Source organism: Papio anubis, chromosome 4 (assembly GCF_008728515.1).
Source record: "Papio anubis isolate 15944 chromosome 4, Panubis1.0, whole genome shotgun sequence".
NCBI lineage: Eukaryota > Metazoa > Chordata > Mammalia > Primates > Cercopithecidae > Papio > Papio anubis.
In genome coordinates this window covers 41,736,163-41,763,357 of record NC_044979.1, presented here as the reverse complement: position 1 = coordinate 41,763,357, position 27,195 = coordinate 41,736,163, and the positions used below count along the sequence as shown (strand labels likewise).

Below are 27,195 nucleotides of genomic sequence, written 5' to 3'. Positions count from 1 at the left end.
AGATACAGAAAAAGCATCTGACAAAATCCGGCATCCCTTTATGATTAAAAACCTACCTTAATATTCCTAAATAGAGTGAAGCAACTTCAGACTGGGAAAATGCTTGGTAAATTCTTACCAAATATGTGCCCACAACATGGCAATCTTTTAGCATATATGTTTTGTGGGGTGAGAAGGGGAAGGCATTACAAGTCTCCCTCTGATAACTAGCATTTACATTTACAATAATATTTTAACATTTTCATTCAAAACATCTTGGAAATATTTTTTAAGTGAACAAATAGGAAAAAAGAACTTTTCTGGATACAATTTCATACTGAAACCAGTAATTCACTCTGATGCTGAAAGGTAGGCTTTTTTTGTGCATTCCTCCTCTCAGGGGAAGGTCACTGGAAACTGTTACCTACTTAGATGATGTCAGGCACTGATCTAAAGCACTTTGCATGCTAACTCATTACTCTTCCCCACAGTACAACAAGGTCATTGCTTGATTGTTTCCTTTTTACTTATGCATAGCCTCAGTAGGTAGAATCGGCCAGTTAGTAACCTGCCTTAGGTCACACAGCTAGCAATGGAGGAGCAGGCTTGGAACCCAGGCCATCTTGTGCAGGCAGCCTGCACTGTGTCACTCATTTCACTGCCTCTGTGGTCAGCCGTTTTTCTAGCCTGCTGTACGAATGGTAGGTCTGGACTTTATTCTAGCAGTAGCTTGGTGTAGATTCACAGGCTATAAATTAATTACCTCAGTGTGGGTTGTTTCCTTTCACTCTGGTAAGCTAGGCCTAATCTTTGTTTCCTTTTTTAACTCAAAGATGGTGAAGCCCCAACAGCAATAAAGGGATTTCCCTAGAGCATGGCCACCTTTGCAGATCTGGGCCGGTGCGGTTTTCTGTGCCCCTGCTGAGCTGGATGATCATTGCTGGGCTATCTTATGGTACATTTGCCTTGCAGCATTCTCAGGAAGCAGAGGATACTTCCGACTAATAGGAAACTTTGAGCAAAGGAAAACCTCTCCTGTAGGAAAATTTTGAAAAGTCTCTCTCAAAATGCTGGTCTGTAGTGAGAGCTAAGTAACTACAGTGTGTACAGCTTTAGGCTCCTGCTTTAGAGCTTGTTGACATGCCTAGCGTTTAGGGACTCAGCTTTGCCAGACCTCGAAATGAACCCAGGGTAAGGTTTCTATTCAGCCACTATCCTTTTCTGCTGAGTGCATTTCAGGGAGAGGCGGCATTGAGGTAAAGGATCAGGTGCCCTGCAAAATAGCTGTGTGCATGGAAGTGCTTAGCAGTTTGCTTCCTGGCCCTAGGGAGACAATTACCTAACTGATCTCCCCTAAGAATGTTCTAAGAGCCTACCGTGGACATTTAAAGTATAGGGCTGACCCTGGGGAAATTGATTATTTGGGGGCCTCACAGTTTCTATGCTGGAGACTGAAATTATCAAATTAAATTGAATTTCTTTGGAAAAGAGAGCTAAAAACAAACAAAAACCCTGGTATTTCCTCTGTAAAGAAAAAGTCAGTTAACTGAAAAAATATACAATGTGTTTAAAAATAAACAGGTGTATATTTTATGAGATATCCCTAATACTTCTTAGTTCACAAGTTGAAAGCTAGCAATGACTTTGTTATACCATCTAGCTCACTCTTCCCTTTTAGTTCCTGTGCCTGTGTGCATCCATCCAGCTTTTTCCCTTGCTGAATTTCAAGATACCCCTCTGTCTGCTTGGCACAAGACTTCCCATCCCAGTCCAGTTCCATCCACAAGAACTGCACCTGTCATCACAGTGTAGACCTGCCAAGTTAGTCTTTTATCTGCTAGCAAAGACATGCCTAGCCTCTGCAGGCAGTGTTTATTTCAGTGCAGAAAATCTCTGGATTTTGCTTCGCTTTTGGGAGTGGAAGGTGGATATGTGCAGAAAATGCTTGCCTTAATTATCTCAAAATGTGATAGAATGCATAAAATTCTATATGTTGCATTGACATTTATACATAGATTCCTATATACCTATTAAAATGTGTGTGTATGTATTTCATTGGATACAGGGATCAATACACATTTTAATAGGATAGAGGATATGTATATGTGTGTATATGTATATAGATAAACATGTACATATATGTGTGTGTGTGTGTGTATATAAAACAGAGATATTTTTAAGAGGCATCCAGAGCATAATTTTTAAAAGTCAGAATCAAGAACAGGAAATGGAGAAAATCAGAATGATAAATAAAATAATTAGTTCATGGATTAAATGTAAAAGAAGTGTGTTTTTGGGAAAGTGGTAGCAGATGACGATTGAATAGGAATGAGTTATAACAAAAGATCTGTTTATTGAGTTACCACTCCATGCCAGGTGTACTATATTAAGCACTTTGCATATATTATTTCATTTAATTCTGATTGAAATTCTGAGTGGTAGGTATGACCAGTGTCTTTATATTGCTAAGTATAAACAGACACAAAGTTTAAATAATTTGGCCAAGATTATATAGCAGTTAAATCATGAGATTCAAACCCAGTTCTCTGACCTTGCCTTCCATCTCCTCTTATTCAAAAGTAAGGCCGGGCGCGGTGGCTCAAGCCTGTAATCCCAGCACTTTGGGAGGCCGAGGCAGGTGGATCACGAGGTCAGGAGATCGAGACCATCCTGGCTAACATGGTGAAACACCGTCTCTACTAAAAATACAAAAAACTAGCCGGGCGTGGTGGTGGGCGCCTGTAGTCCCAGCTACTCGGAGGCTGAGGCGGGAGAATGGCGTGAACCCGGGAGGCGGAGCTTGCAGTGAGCCGAGATCGCGCCACTGCACTCCAGCCTGGGCGACAGAGCGAGACTCCGTCTCAAAAAAAAAAAAAAAAAAAAAAAAAAACAAAAGTAAGAGAGCGGAGTTGAAGATTGCTGTGTCTCCTTTCACCCCTTTTTCATCCATCTCAAGAACTTGAACTGCACTTCAGGAACTGCACTTGATAGGCATATGGATCACCCAAAATGATGGTGATTCTGGAACAAAGAGTGGAAAAAGACGCAGGGAAACTTGATTACAAGGGCTCTTGGGGGGTTGGGGTGGGAAGTAGCACATCATCTCTGTCAAGCTGTGTCATCTCTGAAGCACCTTGCCTCTTGACTCTAGAATAAAGAATGAGAGATATGCTGTGAGGGCCAGATGGCTGGGGAGCCTGCAGACAATGAGAGGAAACAGGCTCATTTAACCTTGTCAGATTACAGGTGTTCACCACGGAAGTAAATGATCTTCTGCAGGAGACCCCGTGTCAGGCAAAGAAAGTAGATTGATACCTGTCGTGGACTGATTGTGGACATGAGCATTTGGGTAGAACAGATTAATGATAAGCTATGGCAAAGGTGAAGAAGGTGAATGAACTAATGGCGGATAAAGGGACAAAACTGCCATTTTGGCTTTTTCAGCTTACATTTCAGCACAAATTGAGAGACTTGAAAGTCATGTAGTTGCAGTGCTGAGCAAGAATGCTCAGAAGTAATCCACTTTAAATCAGTGAAGACCTAAGGACTAGGCATTCAGAAAACTTGTGACTTACCTAGGAAACTTTGCTAGGTAAGGATGGAGTGAAGACTAGAATTTAAATTTCCACCACTCTGCCCTAGCATCATTCTGCCTCTCATAAGGTTTGCCTGGGAAGGTGGATAGCAGCAGGGTGTAGCGGTTGATATTTTCATTTTAACAGACACACAGAAGTGGGTCAGGTAGATAAGAAAGAGACAGTGGGGAGAGGGAAAGAGAAAAGAAAAAGGAAAAGGAAGGAGGGAGGAGGAAGACTGCAACCTTCTTTGGAGGAAACATTTTTTCTTTTTCCAATTGGCCATGGGTTAGTCCAGATTTGTCCAGCCTAGAACATAGACCAGTACTTAGCACATTTATATTTTATTTGTGTGATCATTTATTGTCTTCTTTCTCTTTAGAATAGAAGCATCACAAAGGCAGGAACCATATCTGTGTTTTTGTATACTACTGTATACAAAATGCCAGCATAAATACTTAGAAAATATTTGTCAAATGCACATAAGATCCAAGGAATGAATGAATTAACTGCCTGCGTCAGAATTATCTGGGAACTTGTTTAAAATGATAGATTCCAAGCACCACCCAGACTAACTGAATTAGAATCTCTAGAGGAGGGACCTGGAGGACAGCTGGCAGGACTTGGGGTGAATGACACAGGCTGGCTTTTCCCAATTCTCAGTGGTCTCCATGGCTTTGCTCAGGAGAGTTACCCTCCCTTTTAGGCCACAGTAGTTAATGCTGCAGTGGAAAATCTCGTCCTGTGAACTTAGAGACACTGAGGTGGGGATGGACCATTGGCTGTTGACCTTGAAGAGAGCCTTAATTCCCTGTGTTTTCTTAAAGTCTTGGCAACAGGTGGCCAGAAAGGCGGGTGGAAGGGCAGGATGCCAGTTTACATGGCCCCTGCAACTGTTTAGGGGAACAGGTGGCTGAGGAGGGATTGACTGAGATCTAGGAAGCAGGAGGCCAAGACCCACTCGGTTGCTATTCCATATTCCTAAACAAAATATACAGAAACCAAGAATGTAAAAAAAAAAAAAAAAGTTTTATCTGTCATAAGGAATTAGGAAGGACTTTGTAAGAGTCAATATGGCAAAAAGAATATACTTTAGGATCAAAAAAGAAACTAAAAATGTTACAGGTATTACTGTAACACATGCCAACTGCCTAGGTTTATCTTCTTAAGCCCAGATAATCCCCTTTTGCCAAAAAAAAAAAAAAACTGTTTACCACCAGATATATTTTTGAAGACTTAGAGCAGGTGTTGGTTTGGCAATCTTTCTGTCTAGGAGTAGACTGCCATAAAGTTTCATATTCCTTCTTCAGCCTCTACCATCACTGTATCTATCCTCCTGTGACATCATTGTAATTCTTAACAAGCACTTAGCCAATTTCGAGCTTTGACATCTTTCGATTTCCCACGGGTTTAATGGCGTTGGTGTGGAATTACTATGCTTTTGCTGTGTGGAAATCTGGAAGCATTTTTGAGTGTGATAATAGGGCATAGGGAAATTCCTGACGCATGAAGTGTTTTATATACAGAATATGCAATTCAAAAGAAGAGGAGGACTTACTGGATAGGAAGAATCTAGGCATCTTGAGCAAAGGCTTTTAGGTCTGCAAGATTGATGGAAGGGCCTTGTTTATTGTTCCTTTGCCAGATTTTTGTTCCCTGCAGGTAAACATGAGACAAATTTGAAGCTTAGGGCAGCTGGAAACCTGGGTCTCTGCCCCCAGCTCCCAGCCCCAGTACTCCTTGGCTATCCTCTCTGCTTCTGACAAATAATAATGAAGGAACTCACTGGGCATTGGTAACTGGGTCCTTGCCAAAGTATCTTTGTTTTAAATATGATATGGGCCTCGAGTATAGCTTCTGGCCCTTCTGCCTTGCAAGATATAGGTCCAAACCACTTCCTCAGCCCTCATTCCCAATTCCGTCCCCACCTCCCTTATTCCCAGAACATAAACCTTCCCTGCATCTCCACTGAGATCAGTGTCACCCAGTTTTTATCCGGTTATTGCCTTCTAGCCTGGGAAACAGCTCATAACACACTCTACTTTCCAAAATAGAATGTCTCCCCCTGTTCATTCTTTCTCTTTCTTCCTATCTTAGAGCAAGAAGTGGTTGTTTTTTTTTGTTGTTTTTTTGAGACGGAGTCTCACTCTGTTACCCAGGCTGGAGTGCACTGCCGCGATCTCGGTTCATTGCAACCTCCGCCTCCTGGGTTCAAGCAATTCTCCTGCCTCAGCCTCCCGAGTAGCTGGGATGACAGGTGCCCACCACCATGCCTGGCTAATTTTTGTATTTTTGTGGAGATGGGGTTTCACCATGTTGGCCAGGCTGGTCTCGAACTCCTCACCTCAGGTGATCTGCCCGCCTCGGCCTCCCAGAGTACTGGGATTACAGGCGTGAGCCACTGCACCTGGCCGGTGGGTTACTTTTTAAAGGCAGAATAGATGTGCTTCCTACTTGGCATCGTGTCTCTGGGTAATTTGTACTCTTTCCCACCATCAGTTTCTCTCTTTCCACTGGATTCTTTTCCCCTAGCACAAATATGTGTGAGCCTCTCTTTTTCGTAAAAAACAAAATGAACACAAAATCTTTTATTGATCCTGTTGTTTATTTAGACAATCTCCCATTACATCAACCAGACCAGCCCTAATCATCCATCCAGTCAACCTTCCAACTATCCTTCCATTCAGTCTTCTAGTCATCCCTCCCTTTCTCTCTCCATCTCTTCGTCCAGCATTAACTGAATGCTTACAATGATCTTATTTTACACATTAGAAAACTAATCCCCAAGGAATCAAGAAAAGCAACCAAGGTCACATAGCCCAGCTATCTAGTTTAAAGGGGTTTTGCCTTTAAACTAAATGGTAAGGTCCCTGTTGACTTCCTAAATCCCAAACCCGCTTGATACTTTTTATTCTCATCTTACCTGACCCTCTTAGGGGAAGAGCATGAATAGGAAAAAAGCACAGGAGAGGTTTTTAAGACTATGAAATGCATATTTGTATTTTAATTTTTTGGTTATCTGTCAGACTAAAAACTGTTTTGTTCCACTGTGACAGGCCCACTGAGCTACTAGCATGTCCAAGAAGTACTTTTAAAATCTAAATTTGTTTATGAGAGCTCTGCTGTTTACATTGTAGGTATGCACCAGGGAAAAGAATTCAAAGTGACACCGAATATGTGCGCATTAAATAACACCATCTGCCCATTTGGATCTGTGCAGCTCTTTTAAAATACTGTGAGGTAATCGCCCAAAGCCTGACATGTTTCAGAATAAGGGAAAGATTTTTATGTTAAGACCCTAGATGAGGACACTGTGTTTGAAGTTTCAGAAGGTTTTGAGTTCTTTCCTTCTTTCTTTCCTAGTTGTTCATTCAATATTTATTAGAAGGACAGGGTCCTTTTTTATTCTAGTGTCCCTTGTACACAGCAGAGGTCCATCTTTGTACTTGTGTTCTCTGTACACAGCAGGGGCTGTAATATTGCAGGGATATGACAGACCTGAGAAGGCCCTCCTTTTCCTCCCCGAACAGCTGTATGAATAACCCAGTCTTCACTGAGGTCTGTTATTACTGCATTAGAAATACTGGGTCGAAGGTCTATCACCTATTACAGAGCAAATGTCCAGTTAATACAAGTCATTTTTACCTTAGGATGAGTAATCTGGTCCCAGTTGATAGACTACTTCTGGATTGGTTTTTATAACTAGGAAAGCACAAAGGGACAGTGTCAGAGGGCACTTGGAAGTAAAGATTTGAAAAAAGGAATGATAGGCTACATCTGTCTGTTTACATGAAGCAAGGGAGCTATAAAAAGCCTTGTTATAGGGCCTTGGTAAGATAGTGACAGAGAGCAGGGGCTTCTGGCTAAGTGACTATTTAGTTAGCTATGAGACTTTGGTCAGGTCATTCTACCTTGATGGGTAGTTCTCATTCTGCAGCTGTAAGTGGACTCTATGTAGACCTTTAAGGTCCTTTGTAGCACTGACACTTTATGGTTCTGCTGGAAGAACTGAGAAATCTGAAGAAAACCAGGGTTTGTGTGTGTGTGACAGGTACGGGCATGTCAGGAGCCTATGAGAGGTATTATGGATCTGTGACATAGACTTGTAGTGGCAGGGGCCAAGTCTGTAATATTGGAGCACTGCTCATGGTTGGTGTGGAACATGTAGTGCTGTGTGATGGAATCAGTGAACTTAGGAGTGGCAGGTGCTCCAGCAGCACAATATAGAAAGCAGAAAAATGACTTGGGGCAAATAATTTTCTGGGTCCTTTGGAGTCTTCTCTTCTAATAAAGGCAAAGCCATGAATCTATTGAGAGCCTTGTTTAGTGGTCAGGACTGTACAGTGAGCAGTACCCTTTGTCATGATGATTTCCAGTACTTTCTACCAACGGTCTAGTAACAGGCAAAATGCTGTACTAACCTGAATTGTAGACTGGCATAAAGAGTGGTGCCTCATGGTAGCATGTCAGGTGTGCTGCCCCTGGAAGGGATGTGCATCATTAACATAATAAATGGCAGCTTTGCTATTACTTTTGACAACCAACTGCAGCAGGCACTGACTTAGGTGTTTTACATGGGGTTAGTATGAAAATTGAGGACCCTTGAGATAAACAATAAATATGATTTCCACTTACAGTTGAAGAAACTAATGTTCAGATAATAACTCACCTTCTAGATCCCTTCTAGACTCCCTTCTAGATCCATGGTGTGTAAATTTATCATTCCTGAACTTTCTTCCTTTATGCCAAATCCCATTCCTAGTCATTCCAAATGTTACAGATTAGTCTTGACCCTTCTTAACTTGCTAGTATATTCTCCCCTCTCTGCCCAGAGAAAATATTTGGATGTTTTAACATGTGATAATTCATGACAGGTTGAGCACTTTAAAATCTGAAAATCCGAAATCTTAAGTGCTCCAAAATCTGAAACTTTTTGAGTGCTGACATGACACTCAAAGGACGTGCTCATTGGAGCATTTTGGATTTTGGATTTTTGGATTAGGGATGCTCAACCAGTGTGATACACATATTCCAAAATCTAAAAATACTCAAAATCCAAAACATTTCTGGTTCCAGGCATTTCATTTAAGGGCTACTCAACCTATAGTCAGAAAGAGTAACTCCCTGGGATTAAATCAAGGTGTCCTGTTATAGGATTGGAAACGTTTCATTGGATTGATACTTCCTTCTGGTCGTTCATAAATGTTCCTTATATCTTTTTAGAAATCTTTAATAGAACAAAAGAGAGAAAACATCAGTTTTAAAATTATAGCCCAAAGTCCATTCCAGAGTAGATAATCTTGTTTTTATGGAATAAGTAAGGATAAAGGTAATTCTATGTTAATTGCACATTTTATGTTATAAAAATGTAGCTATCCTATGAGACTCTGGGATATGACTGATTCTTAAATTTCTTCTGTGGAATGATTTGTGACTGCCTAAGGAAACCCCCAATCAGGGAGGAGAGAAAAAGATGTGGGAGAGAGCCACTTTGAGCAGTGGTAGGAAGTGTTCACTGTAGAGAGGCAGAGAGCCCAGGTAAGAAGTGTTGGGGGAGGTCACTGCTTTTCCAGTGCTTAGGAAGTCCTGACTTCAGTCTAATCATATAAGCATCATTGTTCTTTCGTTACTGAAAGTTATTTCTTTTCCCTTTTGTAATTCACAGTACATAACAATTAGTAGGCTTGTGAACTAGTAAACATTAATGGTGTACAACAGATGCTTGTGTTTATAAAGCGCTTCTCTGCAAGTGGGATAATGCTGAACCTCAGTGGCTGGGTGCTATCCATGTGGGAAATGGGATACATCTCATTCTTTTGTTCTGTAAAACAGTATTTCCTTAAGGAAGTCTTACCAAACACCCCCGCCACCCACCCCGCCACCTCCCCTCCCTGATTTTGCTCTTAAGCATTTTACACAGGTATGGTTTTTATCAGAATATAAAGTGCAAAGAACTGGAATATTTCATAAACCATATTTCAAAAACTGAGTTATTTATATACATTTCTGGAATTGTCTTTCAGCTATGGTGATTTTGTTATTTGAATATTATATACAAATTTGGAGAAAAATTATATTGAGCAGTTCTTAACAGTGTTCTTTTATCCATGATTGATATTATAGTTTTTTGAAACCAGTATTAAGCAGAGAAAACCACACTGAGAATTTTAAATGTTATTATTAATTTTACTAAAAACTAATTTTTAGAATAAACAGTTTTTGAAATAAAATGTACTTAAGGTGGATAGAATTACTAAATGTAACATGTTTTATGGGCATGTGTACAGAAGTCATAAATGATAACAGGGACCATAAACACGCTTATTTTTCTGTTTTAGATATTTGAATGGTGGTATTTTCGCAAGTATGGAACTTCATTCATTGAACAAGTCTCAGTAAGCCACTTGCGCCCCCTTCTGGGAGGGGTTGACAACAACTCTTCCAACAATTCTAATTCCAGTAACGGGGACTCCGATTCTAATAGGCAAAGTGTCTCAGGTATGGAATTTCCTTCAGCTTGCAATGTTATTTGCTTGCTCTTACTAAATTATTATTGTTACTCATGCTAAGAGAGTAAGAATGCTGTTATTTAAACATTAGGCTTCAGAGAAAAATGCAGTTCATTTTCCCATGGAGTTGACAATCTGTATCAGAGAAGGAGGGTATAAATATCCTAGGGAAAGGAAATGCTTATCTTATGAATTTTACCCTCTTTTTTTTTTCCATGTGAGAGTTTTGCCCTGTCACCCAGGCTGGAGTGCAGTGGCATGATCTCGGCTTGCTGCAGTCTTCACCTCTTACGCTCGGGTGATCCTCCTACTTCTCAGCCTATCAAGTAGCTGAGACCACAGGTGTGCACCACCATGCCTGGCTAATTTTTGTACCTTTTGTAGAGATGGGGTTTCGCTATGTTGTCTAGGCTGGTCTCAAACTCCTGGGCTCAAGTGATCTGCCCGCCTTGGCCTCCCAAAGTGCTGGGACTACAGGCGTGAGCCACTGTGCCGGACTTTTCCCATTTGACTTAACCAACAGTCACTTAGGTCAGTGTTCCCAACCTGATGCTATAGCTTCCTTGTCCATAGTTTCTCAAACCTCAGTGAATAGATTCATTTTCTTCCATGATAATGGCAGAATCTCGTGTCTAACTAGATCTGATCACATCACTCCTCTGCTTAAAAGGTATCATTGGTTCCCATTCCACTGAAGATAAGACCCAGGTCCGGATTCCTTAGCACAGCACGAGCTGCTAGCCAACTTTGGCTTCTGTCACAATCCAGTCCCTTTCCCATATGTCCTGTTTTCTAGTCACATGAAGCCAATTTTTATTTCTTGAACATGCCGTGTTTCTCATGACACTCTGCCTACAAGTCTCCCTTTTCCCTTATTCATCCGTCCAAACCACTATCCAAATCAAATGTCACCTCCTGAGAAGCCTTCTCTGATAGTCTACACTATCTCTCTACTTCTGTTAATCTTTAATATTTTTACCTTTAGCAACACTTATCAAATTACATTGTGATTTTTTAAAGTATGGCTTTATTGTAGTATCTCTAGCATCTTGCAGTGTCTACTATTTCTTTGAAACAAAGCTGCTGTTACAGCACTAAGAATAGCATCAACATTCATATAAAGAATAAGGCTTAATCAAGGCATCCACTAAGAGAGACAGCAAAATAATAGTGAAAATGGGAAGGGTATGAACTCTTCATTGCATTGAGAAATGATGTCAAGAGATTTAGATCAAGTAGAGAGAGAAGGGAAACTTCAATGAAAATATAAATGTATTCACTATAAAAAATGGTCTCAGATGAGGATGGTTTCTGTTTTCAATTTGTTAATTTTCTACAATGTTCTTTGTCATTCAAAGGCTATAGTAACTCAAGTCAGACAAGAGCACAATTAATCTGTGGGATATACACAGGAGGTGCAAAGTGGTAGCAGGTATCCACCACTGCTCATGCCTGGCGACTGAATGATCAAGATTCCTCGTTAGAATAATAAATAGCATTTATTATAGTAGCTGGTTAAAGTAATGTTTTGCTTTGCTGAGGTCTCTTTTCCTTTCATAAAGTGAATGAGTTTACAAAGTCTCGGACCATTTTGTTACCTGGCTGGGCAATGCCATCTTTTATACATGTACCCTTTAGTCATAAAATAAATTGTACCAAGAGGTGCCCAGTACTACTCATAGCAGGCTGGCAGAGTCTATTAAAAGAGTATTGACTTAAAATCTGGAACAAAATTTATATATACACTGATCCTTGATTCGTACAACCTGGTTAGACAGTTACGAAATGTGGGTCGGTTATTCTAGACAGGAAGGAAAACACCTAATGTGGCTTTTAAAATTTCTTCTTCTTTATCCTTCAAGTTTTAGAACTGGTGGCTCTCTCCTTGAAGGAGCAAATTACTTTTCCCAGCTTGGGTCGGGATCTCCTCCTTTGTTTTCCTTAGATTTGTATGTTTTCCTCATACAACCAGAGCACTTATCCCTTTGTCTCCTTTGATAGAGTTTTCCATGGGGATAAGAACTTTGCCTTTAAAAAAATCATATTCATAAAAACCTACACAAGACTAGGTTCATAAGAAGTACTTAGGTAATGTTTACTCAGTTGACAGAGAGACTGAGCTAGGAAATTCTTCCCACTTGTTTTATAAGAGGAGAAAGTACAGGCCTTGCATGTACTCATGTGTTAATTCATTGAGTTTCAAAGAAATAGGACACTGCAAGAGGCTAGAAATAAAGCCATGCCTTAAAAATTACAATGCAATTTTATAAGTGTTGCTAAAGGTAACAATATTAAAGATTAACAGAAGTAGAGAGATAGTGTATAGACTATCAGAGGAGGCTACTCAGGAGGTGACATTTGATTTGGATAGTGATTTGGACGGATGAATAAGGGAAAAGGGAGACTTGTAGGCAGAGTGTCATGAGAAACACGGCATGTTCAAGAAATAAAAATTGGCTTCATGTGACTAGAAAACAGGACATATGGGAAAGGGACTGGATTGTGACAGAAGCCAAAGTTGGCTAGCAGCTCGTGCTGTGCTAAGGAATCCGGAACCTGGGCCTTATCTTCAGTGGAATGGGAACCAATGATACCTTTTAAGCAGAGGAGTGATGTGATCAGATCTAGTCAGATACAAGATTCTGCAATTATCATGGAAGAAATGAATTCATTAACTGAGGATAACCTGTGTAAATTCTCACTTTTGTTTGTATTTTTTACTTGGCTAAGACTGAGCTTTTGGATATTATTACTAATTCAATGATAATATTATCTACTAGTATTCATTTGATATTAATATCTACTAGTATTTACTGAGTGCCTACTATGCATTCTATATGTCCATTCATTTCTTGTATAATAGATAGCAGCATTTGTTATCTGATATCATAACAGTGTTCAAATAGTTATCCTTAGAAAAATGGAAATTCCCTTGTCTAAGTATATTTAGGTCTCCGTCTGCCCACTTCTTGACATTTGGGCTTCTGATATTTGGCTGACTCAGCTAAACAAACATGTGTGCTAGTTTGGAAGTGCCAGATACCACTGGAATAATACCATTGTCTATTTCTGTTTTTTTTGTGGTGATTTTGATTTTTGAATAAGAAAAATACTAAAAAGGTACGTTGTCTGAATTTATCTCTACTTTTAATCACTTTCTATTTCATAGTCTCATTTCAAATGCTAAGTATCAAGAAGGTCCAAAGCTGAGGGTTATCAGTGTATTTTCTTAAACTTGTTTAAAAATTCCCATTGCCTTCATAATAATAAAATGACTATTGGCCTTAATAACAGAAGGGTGAATCTGTTGACTTTCTTGGAGCATCATAAGACAGCCCTTTGCTGAATTGTACATGAAATATAACGTGGCTCACAAAGTCTCATGGATGTTGGCAAAGGCAGTGTAATGGTATTTTATTGATTATTTGAGAAAATCATTGAAAATAAGAATAAATGGAAAATATCAGTTATAAACATTGTTCTATATGAAAATTCAGTGTAACTCTTTCCTTAAGGAATAATTTATTTTGAATAAAAGCTGAAAAACATGGCCTACCTAAGAACAACTTGGGATGGGGGTGGTGGAGTGAGGAGTGAGAAAGGTTGTTATGGTTACAGGCAGATTGTACATATATTTTTAAACTTCTGGATTTGTACAAAGTGGCCTGAATGCAGACTTGCTCAAAATTTGCAGTGATCTTTATCTGTGGGCCAGTGGAGAAATGTAGTTAATTATACAGTTTCTTACTTCAGTCAAACTTCAGATTGTTTGGCTGAAGTTAGCATTTGTGTCCATTCCACTGGTTTTGCTTTATTTGGGAGCTAAACTGCTGTTTTCCTCTCAGATATGCAATTTCTGATAAACTCTGCTTATATATTTTGCCACATCACCATGTTTCTCACTACCATTTCTTAATTCAGCTTAGTTTATGAGCTGATGATGAATAGGGATTTAAAAGGTCTCAGTAACATTCTGAATTTGGGTTTATGGGAACATCTGTTTGATAATTTGCCTTGTTCTTAAATAAGATGCCATAAAGACAAAGGTTTGCAGTGTTTACCTTCTTCAGGATAATGCGAAAAGTGGAGAGTGCTCTGTCACATGAAAAATATCCCTGCCAAAGTCAAGTTTAAATTATCTGAGATACTTTAATAGCCTCTTGCATAGAACTGGATCTTTAAACAAACTGGATAGTCACTTGGCTTCCTGTCACAAATCATCTCCTTTTAATCTCTTTTAATCTTCATAAGATATATATATGTATATTCCAAATTCTAAATAATTTAAATCTATATAAATGTATATATTCTAAATTCTGAATTAAATTTTATTACATGGCTAGAAGCAATTTAAGCGCTGATTAAATTCAGATAATAAAGAAAAACAATGGCGATGTAAGAAATTCAGGTAGAGTAAAAAAAATATATTCAAGACCTTCGTAGATCCCAAATTTTCATAACACTAGAGCAAATAATTTTCTCCATAGGAAGCCATTTCGTTCCAATAATAATAACTAACACTCTTAGTGTCTGCTATCAGCTCTGTATGATATTATCTCTCGTGATCCTCACAATAGCCCCAGGAAGCGGATATTATTATTTCTCTTTTATAGTTAAGGGAGCTGAGGCATAGCAAGGTGAAGTAATCTGTCCAGGGTCACATGGCGGATAACCTGGGTCATCTTACTTCACAATTCAAGTTCTTAAGCACTTTAAAAAATTCAATTGACCTTGTCCAGAACCTCTGTGAGGTCTGTAAACCAAGATTAACCTAATTATCAAGCAATTAAAATAATAATTTTAGTAAAATTCTATACTACAGTGGATGACATTATTTCTGAAGTGACATTAACCTAAACTTACTGTAGGAACAGGTCAGTGGCAGGATTGCCAGTGGTTGACAGCTGGGGCTCTGGGGTCAGACAGATGTGGTCCTAATCTTCTGTGTGTGACCTTGGGCAAGTTGTTTAACTTTCCTACGTCTTAGTATCTTAACCTGCAAACATGGGAATAGCAGTGATGTCTACCGCATAGAGTCACTTGAGCATTAAATGAGGTCATGTGGAAATGTCAAGTCAGAGGACAGCCATTTGGCAGTGTGCCCAGATGAACTGATTTCTCTACGAGCATGATTGTGGAGAATGGCAGTCACTTGGAGGTATGGCTTTGTGGTCAGCCAGGCTTACTCACTAGCTGAGTGACTCTTTTATATCCAGGCCATTCAGTGCTTGCCTTTCAAATATATTCCTCAGCAAAACTGCAAAGTGCTACACGTCAAGGACCTTTCGGGCTGCTCTCTAATAGTCTCAATGCGGGTAAACTCACCACAATCTAGTGGATGTGTTGAAAGTGATTATCTTAGCCAATGTTTTTCACATCTTTTTAAAATCCTTTGCCAGTAAAATTTGTGCTCTAGTACAAATTAGATCTCCAGTTAAATGATGATAATACCTAAAACAGTTTTAGTAGCTAGGGAATACTTATTTAGTAAAGTTATTTCACAATTTCCACATTATTTGGTAGGATTGGTTGACTTAGGTGAATAATGACCAATGAGAAGTGTATGACAGAAGCTGCTACAGATTTAACCATCTCAACAGTATTCTTGAAGAAAGTAGTACATTATCTTAAATAACAGGCCAAAATAATGTTCTTAAAATTCACATGTACTTATATCTTTTGTTATTTCATAAATAATTTGAGATAGTAACATATTTGAATTGAAAGCTACCTACATATTTTTGTGCCTTTACTTCTAATCATTGTTTCAAAATAGCATTTTAAAGTTATGAAACAGTTAAAGCTTAATTATTTAAGAATATGAATATTTTTACTCATAATGATTGCTTTAAATTGATCTGAGTAATGTAGAGAATTGGGTATTCATTTCTGAGCTATCAAAGCTAATAAACATATGCACAATCACTTGTCAGAAATTGACTGATTTGGGGTTAATTTTATAATACAAGGCAATGAAACTTTAGCTAGCACCCTTTTTTGTTGTACTTTGGAACTAAAGTGTTTAAAAGTGTTAAAAAGTTCCTAATGTTTTTCCAGAGGAGTTTTTAAAAACCGTTTCTCTAGTGAAAAGTCTAACTGATGGACTCACAATATTTCCAAAATATGATGTTGCAGGATTTAACAGGTTTGTTGCATATAATGGATAAGAGTTGGGCAGTCTGGACACCAGGCCTTAATCTCATTTACCATAGACCTTATGGAAATTAGCTTTTCTGTTTTTACTTTTGTAAAAAGGATGTAATATATACCTCTAACTAATGTATGTAAGGAATATAGATAAATTGAGCTTTAGGCCCCTTTACAGAAAGGATCAATGAAAATCAAGCTCATAACAACAACAAAAGTTGCGGCTACTGCTGTTTGTAATAACGTTGTCATGCTTGTCCATACTTTAGATTCTGGGAAGAAGTGTTAACATTTTGAAACCTTTCTGGGCCATGAATTAGCAATTTATAACTTTTGAAGTCCCTATGACGAGGAATGTTCTATCTTTTTTTTTAATTTTAGAAAAAAGTTTTCAGAGTTAAATTGGGTGTAGAATAATATTTTCTTTCTGTGTGATTAAAAGTCCTGTGACTGTAGAGCTTTTTGTTTTGTTTTATGAGAATTGAGTTCTCTTCCCTTGAATATTGTGACAAAGGGAAAAGTCTGTGGTTCTCTCAGAATATTTATTCCCTCTGTAGAGCTTCCTCAGGTGGGTGCCAGTTAGTTCAATAACCTTTTCACTTTTCTGCCAAGGCTAAACATTCCTCTAAGACATAAGCTGTTATCTTTTCTTTTAGTAACCCATGGCCTAATTGAGAGATTAATGCATAATTAGCTACTCAATACATGTTTAAACCACACAGTCTTATGAGTGATAGGATGGGCATTGTAGAAGAGTAGTTGCGTATGAAAATACATGAAATAAGTATGATTGCGATGGAAGGTTTTAGTAGGGAGTAGTGAGAGGGAGGGCTAAAAAAAAGGATTAGAGCTTGCTTTTAGAAGTACTTAGCTGTAGATAGTAAACATTATTCTTTAGGTTCTTTGTCTCTCACACAGAAACTTGTAATTATCTCATTATGACAAAGTAGGGAATCTCTTCCGCAGACTTTGGGAATTAAACAAGTGTTATTCCAATATTTGCTGCTGCCCTTTTTCTTGAATTTCATTCTTGCATGTGTGCTGAGGATGGAACATTTCTGTCAGCACTTGTGAGTAGAGACTGCACTGTGAATTGCTGCGTATGGAACTATAGAGAGCATGTTTGTTGTATTAAGGGCATATTTTGAACTATATTATTAATGATATTAGCAAGTTCTTGATGAAGTCCCAATCAACTTCTAGTGCATCTTGAGGGAGTTAAAATTGTTGATGTTAATGAAGAATGGAAAATTCCTTTTGGAGGTAAAATTTTAAATCTGATTTGAAATAAAGAATTTATTCGTTAAAGGAACAAATAAGAAACTCTTACCCTCTGGAGATCTGAGTATTTCTTGACTTAAATCTTCATATTCTAATATGCTTGGCATTTATGTCCTTCGTCCCTATCACTAAACCATCAGGCAGCCTGATACTTATGAGGTATGTTCCCTGGAGTGATTCCAGACTGAGTTTTTGCAGTCAAGGTAAGATTATGGAACAGAGGGACAAAGAAGAAATTAACATAGCTGTGGCCTAATTTCAAAGCAAAACTTTGACATGTGTTCATGTTTGACCTCTAGATTGCTTGTTTCTTGAAAGAAAAATATACCTGTCTTGCACCTTCAATTTAAGGGCATAACTAGTGAAGACATTTCTTAGGTACTTCTTCGTTACATGTTTTATTCTCACTTAGAACAGTTTACATCTGATGCAATTACTTAGATCCTTTTTTCTAAGTTTTAGGGATAATTAAACTGAATTCAGCACACATACACGACAACGATGTTAACACAGATTTCTTTTTAAGCTCAGTTCTCTAATGGAAGTCATAAAAGCAGTATTTCACAATGTTTGCTGCACCCCCTACTGGCTATATTGTGACACTTCCTAAATAAAGAGCATCTTTAGATACTGCTCAGTGAATACATGATTTCTCTTTGGAGTTATTTTTTGTTTAGAAATCATTTCAATTGCATCTGATATATAATAGAGTTGAAATTTTAATTGAAAACAGTTTTCTCTGTAGTTTGACAATTGATGTTTAAACAGTGCTTATCCTTTCAGGTAGTATAATAATGTATTTGTTGGAGACAAAATATTTGCCATAGCCTTTTTACTAATATTTCAGAGGAAATTCAGTGGAGGAGAAGCATCTCCCCAAATGTTCTTCTTTTATAGTAAATAATTCTACCACGAGGATCCTTATCCATAAATCTATATTCATTTTTATTTTATGCTAGATACAAATCTTGCAATATTCATGAAGCTTTAAGAAGAGCACTTTGAATCTTAAAAGAGATTCTCTGAGCAGGGGTTGGCAGTGGTGAGGTCCAGGTAGTTATAATAGCCATAAGGGCAGGGATTATGGTTATTTGGCTCACCAGTGTGTTTCAAGCCATGATCTGGGGTCAGGGTGTTAGTGATTCCTCTAAGGGGAGAAAAAGTAATTACAGGAAGCATAATTTTCTAGTTAATGCCATATGAATTGACAGCCATCAAATCTCAGTTTCTCAGGAACAAAAGGCAGAGATGCTAAATTAAGTGGACAAAGATCATTTTCTAAATGGCAAGTTAAGCTAAGTGACAAAAAATTTAGGGCCATTATTTATAAATATTGCGTGAATTTTAAGTGGGATCCTGCCCTAATTTAGAAATAAGTGCATCTTCTTTAAATGAAAACATGTATTCCTGTTACGTGTACATCCTTTACTATCTTAACAAATATTTATTGAGATTACACACATGTTCCCAGAGTGTTTTGTGTTCTCCATTATCATACTGTGTTGAAATTGATGGTTTACTTATTTCCTCCAGTGAGTGCTCAAATTAATGCTCAGTGGATGGATGGACGTTGAATGTACAGGACTGAGGGTAGAATCCTAATGAATCACCATGGATTTCTGCAATAATCGCTCACTTTTTTGTACATATGTTGTTGGATGTAGTTTTTGCTGGTTACACATGCACATAGATGTTTTGAATACTATTAACTGTTTTTTTTTTCTAATAAAATCTTATTCATCCAAAATCTAGTATTCTGAATCAGTAGAAAGTCTTAATCATAGACTGTTTTAAAAGAATTGTAGTTTATTAGTCATATGCTTACCATTGTAACACAGTCTTAAAGCTAATGTTTGACTTTTCTAAGTTAAAGTCCTTTTGTTCTAAATTTCTGTGGTCCTGGTATGATGAAAAGGTATGGTCTATTAGGACATGCTAACATTATGATATTAGTATGTTGATTAGTACATGTATCTATGCAAGTAAATGATATTAAAATGCTTTGAGACAATTTTTAAAATTGCATTTCTTCCTACAATATGGTAGCCTTATTAATTTTCTTATTCCTTTCCTGTAAGGCAAAAGCAAACTGGTAAATTATCATAAAATCACTGTTATCATGAACTCAAATTAAGACTGTAAGGCTCTTTGCGTATTATACTCTAGAGTTTGTCTTGTCATGTACGTTATTGTGAGATATGTTTCAGACCAACAGAAAATAGGTTTACTTCTGCCTATACTTTTATCTGTAAGGTTTTAGAAGTAAATTCATAGAATCAGTTTGGACCTCTTGAAATAATTTTAGGAGTTATGAACTAGCTGATTTTGGCGTGTATCTTGATTTGGCAAGTGAGGAAACTCAGGCCCAGAGAGATTAGGCAAAACTTTCCAAAGTCTGGAGCCTGAGCCACATTTTGTGATTAACCACCCAGAGTTTTTCCACATTGCTTCCCATGGAAAGGATAGAGAATAGAATTATCTTATCAAATGGCCAGGAAGGGTGTTTTGCTGAATTAATTAGCTTGTAGTGTCACTGAACTTACGTGTAACATTTTCACATTTCTCTTTGTTGCAGAATGCAAAGTATGGCGAAATCCACTAAATTTATTTAGGGGTGCTGAATATAATCGGTAAGCATTTTGACAGCTTGGGAAACAAATGGGTCTGGTTCAGAGAGCAAAGACAGCAGTAAATGTTTTTGCTGGTTCATTTAGGGGTCATTGTAACAGTCTATTTAGTGCATCCATTTTTTAATACTATCTTCAAATGTTTTGATTTTTCTGTTTTATAAATATTTTAGCACTAGATTTGGGATAATGTACAAAAATGTGTAGTTTTTAGAGTTTTTGTATTAACAGTTATTCTTTTCAATATATACTATACATTCAAAACATTTCGAAGCTTACCTGGAATATGGTTATAGAGATGTCACAGAAGTTATGTTGGAATTTAGTTTAGCAAAGTAATTAGGCAAATTAGAATTTTCTTAGCTTTAGGAAAGTATCTATTCATAATATGAATTAGGGAAGGTTTTCATTAGCAATGGCTAGTAAATTTTAAGACGAAAATACAGGGGAAAATGTTTATATATTTTGATTGATATAATTTCTGAAGGGAGAATAAGATGATTAAAAAAATTTTTTTTATTCATTAGCAAAGCTGTTTTAGTATTCAGTTAATGGTCTATATTTCAGCACCTCTGCAGCTTAATGTTTTATAGGTCTTGCTTTTCTCTCTCAAAAGTGTCTAATCATCTTATTTCTCCTTTGCAGGTATACTTGGGTGACAGGACGAGAGCCTCTTACTTACTATGACATGAATCTCTCTGCCCAGGACCACCAGACGTTCTTTACTTGTGACTCGGACCATCTGCGTCCCGCAGACGCAAGTATGAAAAATCCATACGTCCTTCTGAATGGGAGGGCTTTTTGGCTTAAGTATGAAGATTTCTGCTTTTAGAATATCCACTCTGTAAAACTCCAGTGAATAAAATGTTAAATTGTTGATTGACTAATAAGAACCCAGAACTCTGATAATTATGTAAACCTTTATCACAATGAAGTATTGATGTAGAAATGAGTCCCCTCATAATAATTTGAATCATGATTTTAAAAAATATATTAAATTTGGTTTTATATATTTTAAAGAAATATACATCTTATATGATGCTAATGAAATTATTGGTTGAGTTAGCCTGAAGGATCTTGCTCCTTTATAATATCCAAAGTAGAAATTGGAATTCACTGGATTAAAATGATTAATGAATATATTTTAGTGACTTTTATTTGCTGGTTTATAGGTTAACTATCGAATGGGGTCATGGCCTTGGCTATTGGAGTCCTGATGTGTGCTCCATCTGAGAAAATACTTTGTTTAGTGTGTATTTTACATTACTTGAGTTTCAAATAATTCAACCAAAATTTTTTGTATTATAAAACTAACTCAAAGTAAATAGGTGAAAAAATGTTTTTAAAAGGGAAACTCTGCACACTCTAAAAGAATTTATAAAATACAAATTTATGAAATAAATAAGGAGATTGTTACTCCTTTGTAAACTGGTACTCTTTGCTATGGTAGAAACATCATGGTACAATTAAATATTCCCAAACATTGAGCTTCCCACCATATGTTCAGAAACTGCTCTGATGTATAAAAGCTAGGTTTGCAGGTAAATTTGGGATGTCAGTACACATGTTAAGCAAAAGCTTAAAGCACTTATTACTGACCCACGCATCATTCCTGAAATGGTTTCAAAATGTTCTAACACCAGGAGTCTGTAGTAAGTGCTTCAGAAAATGACCAATCATGTTGCATCTAAGTGAATGGAGAGGTTAGTAGCAATGTCATCTCAAAATGTGTAAAATAATGTATGTTCTCCAAAAACAAGTGACATTAATGTGCAAACGACATGCAAAATCTCTGTTAGAGTGCCTTTTCTTGATTTCCTTAGCCTGTAGTTTTGTGAGCACAAAAAAGGTTTGCTATCAGCAGTTGAAACACAGTGGAATAGCACATTAATGTGACTTTGGAGATTTTGGCCAACCCTCTTAGCAATGAACTATATTCTTGTAATTTAAGCTGACATTCCCAATTTAGCTCTTGTCCTCTACTGAATCTACCTAATTATATGTATAGATTGACTTGGTTTTTTTCTCTTTTTCTTAAATAGTAATGCAGAAAGCCTGGAGAGAGAGAAACCCCCAAGCTAGGATTTCTGCAGCTCATGAAGCGTTGGAGATAAATGAGTAAGTGGCGGAAAATCTTGCCGTTAAAAAGGAAATCTCATCCTTTGCTGAATATATTCAGTTGCCATTGATAGGATACTTAAATTAAACTGCATTTGAACTGGAGGATGATTTGGGGAGTTATTACTCTATTTTAAAAAGTTGTTTTTCTTTTTAAATGAAGGACAGCCACTGTGTGGAGGTGGTTTTAGTCATTTTAGAGAGAAATTCAATGGCTTTGCTGTAATCCTAAATTAATTTCTTGAAGGGCTGTCCCTAGGATATTGTGAAGATATAAAATAAATACAATTATTTACATATCTAAAACATTTTGACAGGGAAATTTTTCCAGATGTAGACTGCGCATGTGCACTAGAACGTTTTCTAGTAGAACTTCTGCTAGTGGGGAAAACATGATAACAACATAAGGTTTAAAAAAAATTTTAGAAAATATTTCAAGATTAAGACAAAGATAAGAGGAAATGCTGTCTTGAGTGTTGTTAAACATTCTATGGGTTACGAAGGAAGGCTGGGAAATCTCTTCTGGAGATCTCAGAAAATGAGAAAGATTCTTAAAGTTGGAGTCATAAAAACTCAGGGTTGGCAGAGACCTTAAAGGTCATTTAGCTCAACCACCCATCTGGTGCTTGAATCACCTCAACACTATCCTTGCCAAGTGGTCATTGCTAAACTATTTTATGATTTTTCTAAAGAAGGTTACAGAATCTTCTTCAGAGGTCTTAGGAAAAAAAAAAAAAAAAGATTGTCTTGAGAGTTGGAAATCCTGCCATTGTAACCAGTTGATCTATGGTTTCTGATTCTGTCATGCAACATATTTATTTTCCAGTTTCTTGTCATCTACAAATTCGATATGCCTGCCTTCTGTGTGTCATCCATGTTTCTGAGAAAAATATGAGGGCCAGGAATAGAGCCCTGTGACATGACATGTAGAAACTACCCTCCAGGTTCATGTCTTCATGAATCACCATCTTTTGTATTGTTCATGTAAATCTATTAGAGTAAATTAAGCTAGCACAATCTGATTTATTTATTCTTAGTGGATTTAAGCTGGCTTCTAGTGGTCACTACTTTCTTTTTAAAGTACTTGGAGACCATCCCTTTAATAATCCATTAGAATATCTTTCCAAATCACTGTGCTCTGTAGTTTGGGAAGTCAGCCTTCTTACCCTTTTTGAAAATTTATGCTACATTTATCATCTCATCTTCTAGCACCTCTCCATTCTTTGTGATTCCTCGACTATCCACAGAGAGCAATTCCATGGCCTGCCTACAAGGTCTTTTGGTTTCCTGGGATTTGCCCATCCAGTCCAGTAATTCATTTAGAATGGATCAATTATTTGCTATCTTACATCTTTTTACCCATTTTAGAGTTTAATTTCTTCTCCCTTTTTCAGTCTGACAGTCATTCTCCTTAATAGAGAAGCCAGGAACAAAATAGGAGGGAGTTTTGCTTTTTCTTTATTATCTACTGCTGTTAACAATAAACTTTCCTTGTTTTGATGTTGTTGTGTTGTTTGTCTTTTTTTTTTGCTTATTTGCTTTTGTGACATGGGGATGGTGATAGGGCCTTAAACATAATTTTAAAATAGGGAATACATGGTTGTCTTTAGTATTTTATTTTGTCTTTATTATTATTATTATTATTATTTGCAAGCATCAGCTAATTTGGAATTGTAGCTCTCCTGACATTATTCTTATAAACTCATTCCACTCTCTTATAGACCATCATTACATGCCCTCTTTCCATCTTTTAAAATACGTCCTTTAAAAATCTGACCTGGGAGAAATCTCTGTGAAGCCGTATTGGTTACTTAAGTGCCACCCCTCTTTTCTTCCTGAGAGGATCATTTGTGATTGCAGTTACAGTTGAACATTTAGAAGCTGCTCAACCCTCTTAAACCATTTTTCCTTCTGAGTCTCATGCCATTGAATCATGCCTCTTTTCTTTGAATTTTTTGAAGTCCACCTTCCCCTCTTTGATTACCCTGAACTCCGAAATGACATAGTGACTCTCTCTGAATGTTCCTATCAATTTTCATTTTACCAACTATTTTTTTCTTCTTGGTCAGAATTAGGTCCAGAGTTGAAGTTCCCCTAATTGCTTCCTCTACCATCTGGGAGATAAAATTGTTACCAAAGTAAGTCAAGAACCTGTTGGGTGCCCTACTTCTAACCAAATGAGACTTCTAGTGGATATCTGGATGGTTGACACCCCCATCACCACACTTTCTTGCTTCTGTGTGTGTATTGTGTTGTGACAAGGATGCATCATCTATATCTTCCATCGAGCTGAGCAGTCTGTTCTGTACTCCCCAACCATTAGCACTTCTATTGCTCTCTCCTTTTTCCTTCACTCACAAGCTCTTAGCATGTTTCTACCCCAAACTCATGCGTTTCCACATAGATGTATGTTTCTTGGCCAGTAGTGCTACTCTGCCTCTCCTCCTAAGAATGCCATTTGAAATTTAAATAAGCAAAGCAAGCAAGCTAGCCCCAACCATTCTTGGGTTCCCAGCCCAACAACTACAATCTTACAGTTAATTCCTCTGATACTGTATCTACCACTCAGTATTACAATCTCAATTTTCACTTCATTACCCTTGCCTCATATTTATATGTCGGCATCTGAAGCCTTAAGCATTTCTTCTGATGCCTGTCCCAGTTATTTTCTCCAGTGAATCACTTGGATAGTTTCAGCATCATTATGGTTCTTTCCAAGTCATGGATGCTGCCATCTGTAGAAATTGGTTTTATAGCTGTTTTTCTGGGCATTTTTCTCCCTCCCTCACCACATTGTTTAAAGCCCCATTGATGGTTCCTGCCTGAAATTAGAGAGATTGGCTGAAGACTTACAGACCCTTCCTAAGGCTAAGATTAATTAGTAGCCCCAACCCTTACATTAGCTGTGAAGTTCAGCCTCCTTTTCCTAGCTGGCTATTGCAGTTTGTGGACAGTAAAAGTAGCATTTGGTTTTACTTTCTGTTAATTTTCTCTCTTGTGGTCTGATGGAAATAAGTAGGGAAATGGCCACAAGTGAGGCAGTGGGGAAGGAAAGTGGAAGGATGGGTGCAGGGCCTGTGTGGTCTGTTACAGCCTCACTACTGCCCTATTCCATTCCCTGTCTTTGGCAGTGGGTTGTTCCTCATATGCTTTGGAAGGTTTAAATTCCCAAGAACTCCCCATGTTCATTAATTATCCTTTTGGCTTCCCACCTTAGAGGCTTGTCGAAAGGATTATATGAGATGATATATGTTAAGTGCCTGGCACAGTGCTTAATAGATACTGAGCAACAAGTGATAGCTATTGTTGTTGAAGGCATGAGATTTAACTTGTTAGCTACTGTGGCTGAGTCAGATTTTGAGTTCTTCAGAAATAACACTACTTGTAGGTTCTTCCCATGTTCTCTGAAGCAGAAAGTCAGTGCTAACTGTAAAGAGATGTTGAAGCACTGTGTTTTTTTCAGTGAGTAACTTGATTTAACAGATTTCTTATTCTGAAGAAATCCTTAGATTGAAGATAATCTGTGTTTGGTTAACAGAAGTAAACCTGTATATAGCACCTCTAACTTTAAGTGTTGGAAGGAACTATTTAATAACAGCTGTTATCATCACCATCACTAGCTGACATTTATTGAGCACTTAACCACATGCTGGCTATAGTACTGAGCACTTTACATGCATCATCTTACTTAACCTTCACAACAACACTGTGAACAAAGATTCCATGTTGTTCTCCATCAGGGAGGCAGAGTAAGAACTTGCCCAAATTGACACACTAATAAAGGGTGGAGTCCATATGTGAGCCCCATGCTCCTAACACTACACATCCTACCTCTCAAGCTAAAATATAGACGTTTCTTTTGTACCATTATTTTGTGTCAGCAACTACAAACAGGGGTGCATGAACCAGTTGGCCACTCTGCATGTTTTGGCGTAACTCCTTGCCTTTCTGCATGAGCTCCTACAAGTCTATTACCATGTCCTTGGCTTTGTAATTGATGGTGGCTATTATCTGAATGAACAGGTGTGCAACTGCTTATATTCTTTTGGCTGAAGAGGAAGCAACTACCATTGCTGAAGCAGAAAAACTATTTAAGCAGGCCCTGAAGGCTGGAGATGGCTGTTACCGACGCTCTCAGCAGCTACAACATCATGGATCCCAGTATGAAGCCCAACATAGTAAGGTTTCCTCCAGGTTGATGCATTGGGGGATCAGAATTGTAAAAATTATTAATCAGAGCAAATTTTTAGTCCAGTTCAAAATATGATTCTCCTAGACAAGAGAAAATATTGGCTTTTGCTTTATTTTTATTAATTTTCTTCTTTCCTATAAGTGCAGTTAGTAAATAATTAACTTACAGCTTCATTACTGTTTATAGTCACATTCTCTTTCCTGCCCATAGACTCCTAACCCCAGAAATAAATGACAGTAATCTTTGATGGTAACCTTTTTCCCTCCTGAGTTCTTACATATTTCTGTTCATCAGTCGCTTCTGCTCATAACTTTAAAACCCAGTTGGGAAACAGGATTTAAATTAGCCATAGTGTTAGCAAAGGTTTTATCTTATAGATCTTCTGTAACATGGATTAAAATAAGACAGTTAAGAATATAAGTTCTTGGTGATTGTATCAGTATTTTTTGTTACATAAGAAACATTTGTATCGGCTTCCAGAGAGAAAGAGCCACGAGCTCCTAGTTATTTATCTTTTTTCTATTAAAATAATACCTTTTTAAACAAACAAACAAAAACTGCCCTTTTAAATTTAAGATAACGCTTTAAAACCCGAGACCTTTCACTTCAGTATACTAAATGGAAAGTCAGTGACGCTTTGTAGGGGAACCATATAGAAAGAAAACAATGCAATCTTTTCTGGAATTCCCTGACCCCCTCGTCTCATCAGTTTGTTTGTTGTTTAAGCAGAAATTTTGCAGTCCTTGTGGTAAGAGAGTAAGTATTTC

General features: G+C 37.6%; 1 protein-coding gene across 19 annotated transcripts in view; it reads left to right on the top strand.

The window, feature by feature from the left end:
• Positions 1-27,195, top strand: part of ST7 (suppression of tumorigenicity 7) — a 277,971-nt gene that overhangs the window by 154,739 nt on the left and 96,037 nt on the right. For 12 of the 19 annotated variants that reach the window (XM_009203733.3, XM_009203731.4, XM_009203743.4 and 9 more), the window contains 6 exons: positions 9,893-10,052; positions 20,067-20,121; positions 20,764-20,879; positions 22,161-22,236; positions 24,306-24,374; positions 26,260-26,414. In XM_009203733.3, coding sequence (XP_009201997.1) covers positions 9,893-10,052; positions 20,067-20,121; positions 20,764-20,879; positions 22,161-22,236; positions 24,306-24,374; positions 26,260-26,414 — 631 coding nt within the window. 19 annotated transcript variants of the gene reach the window in all.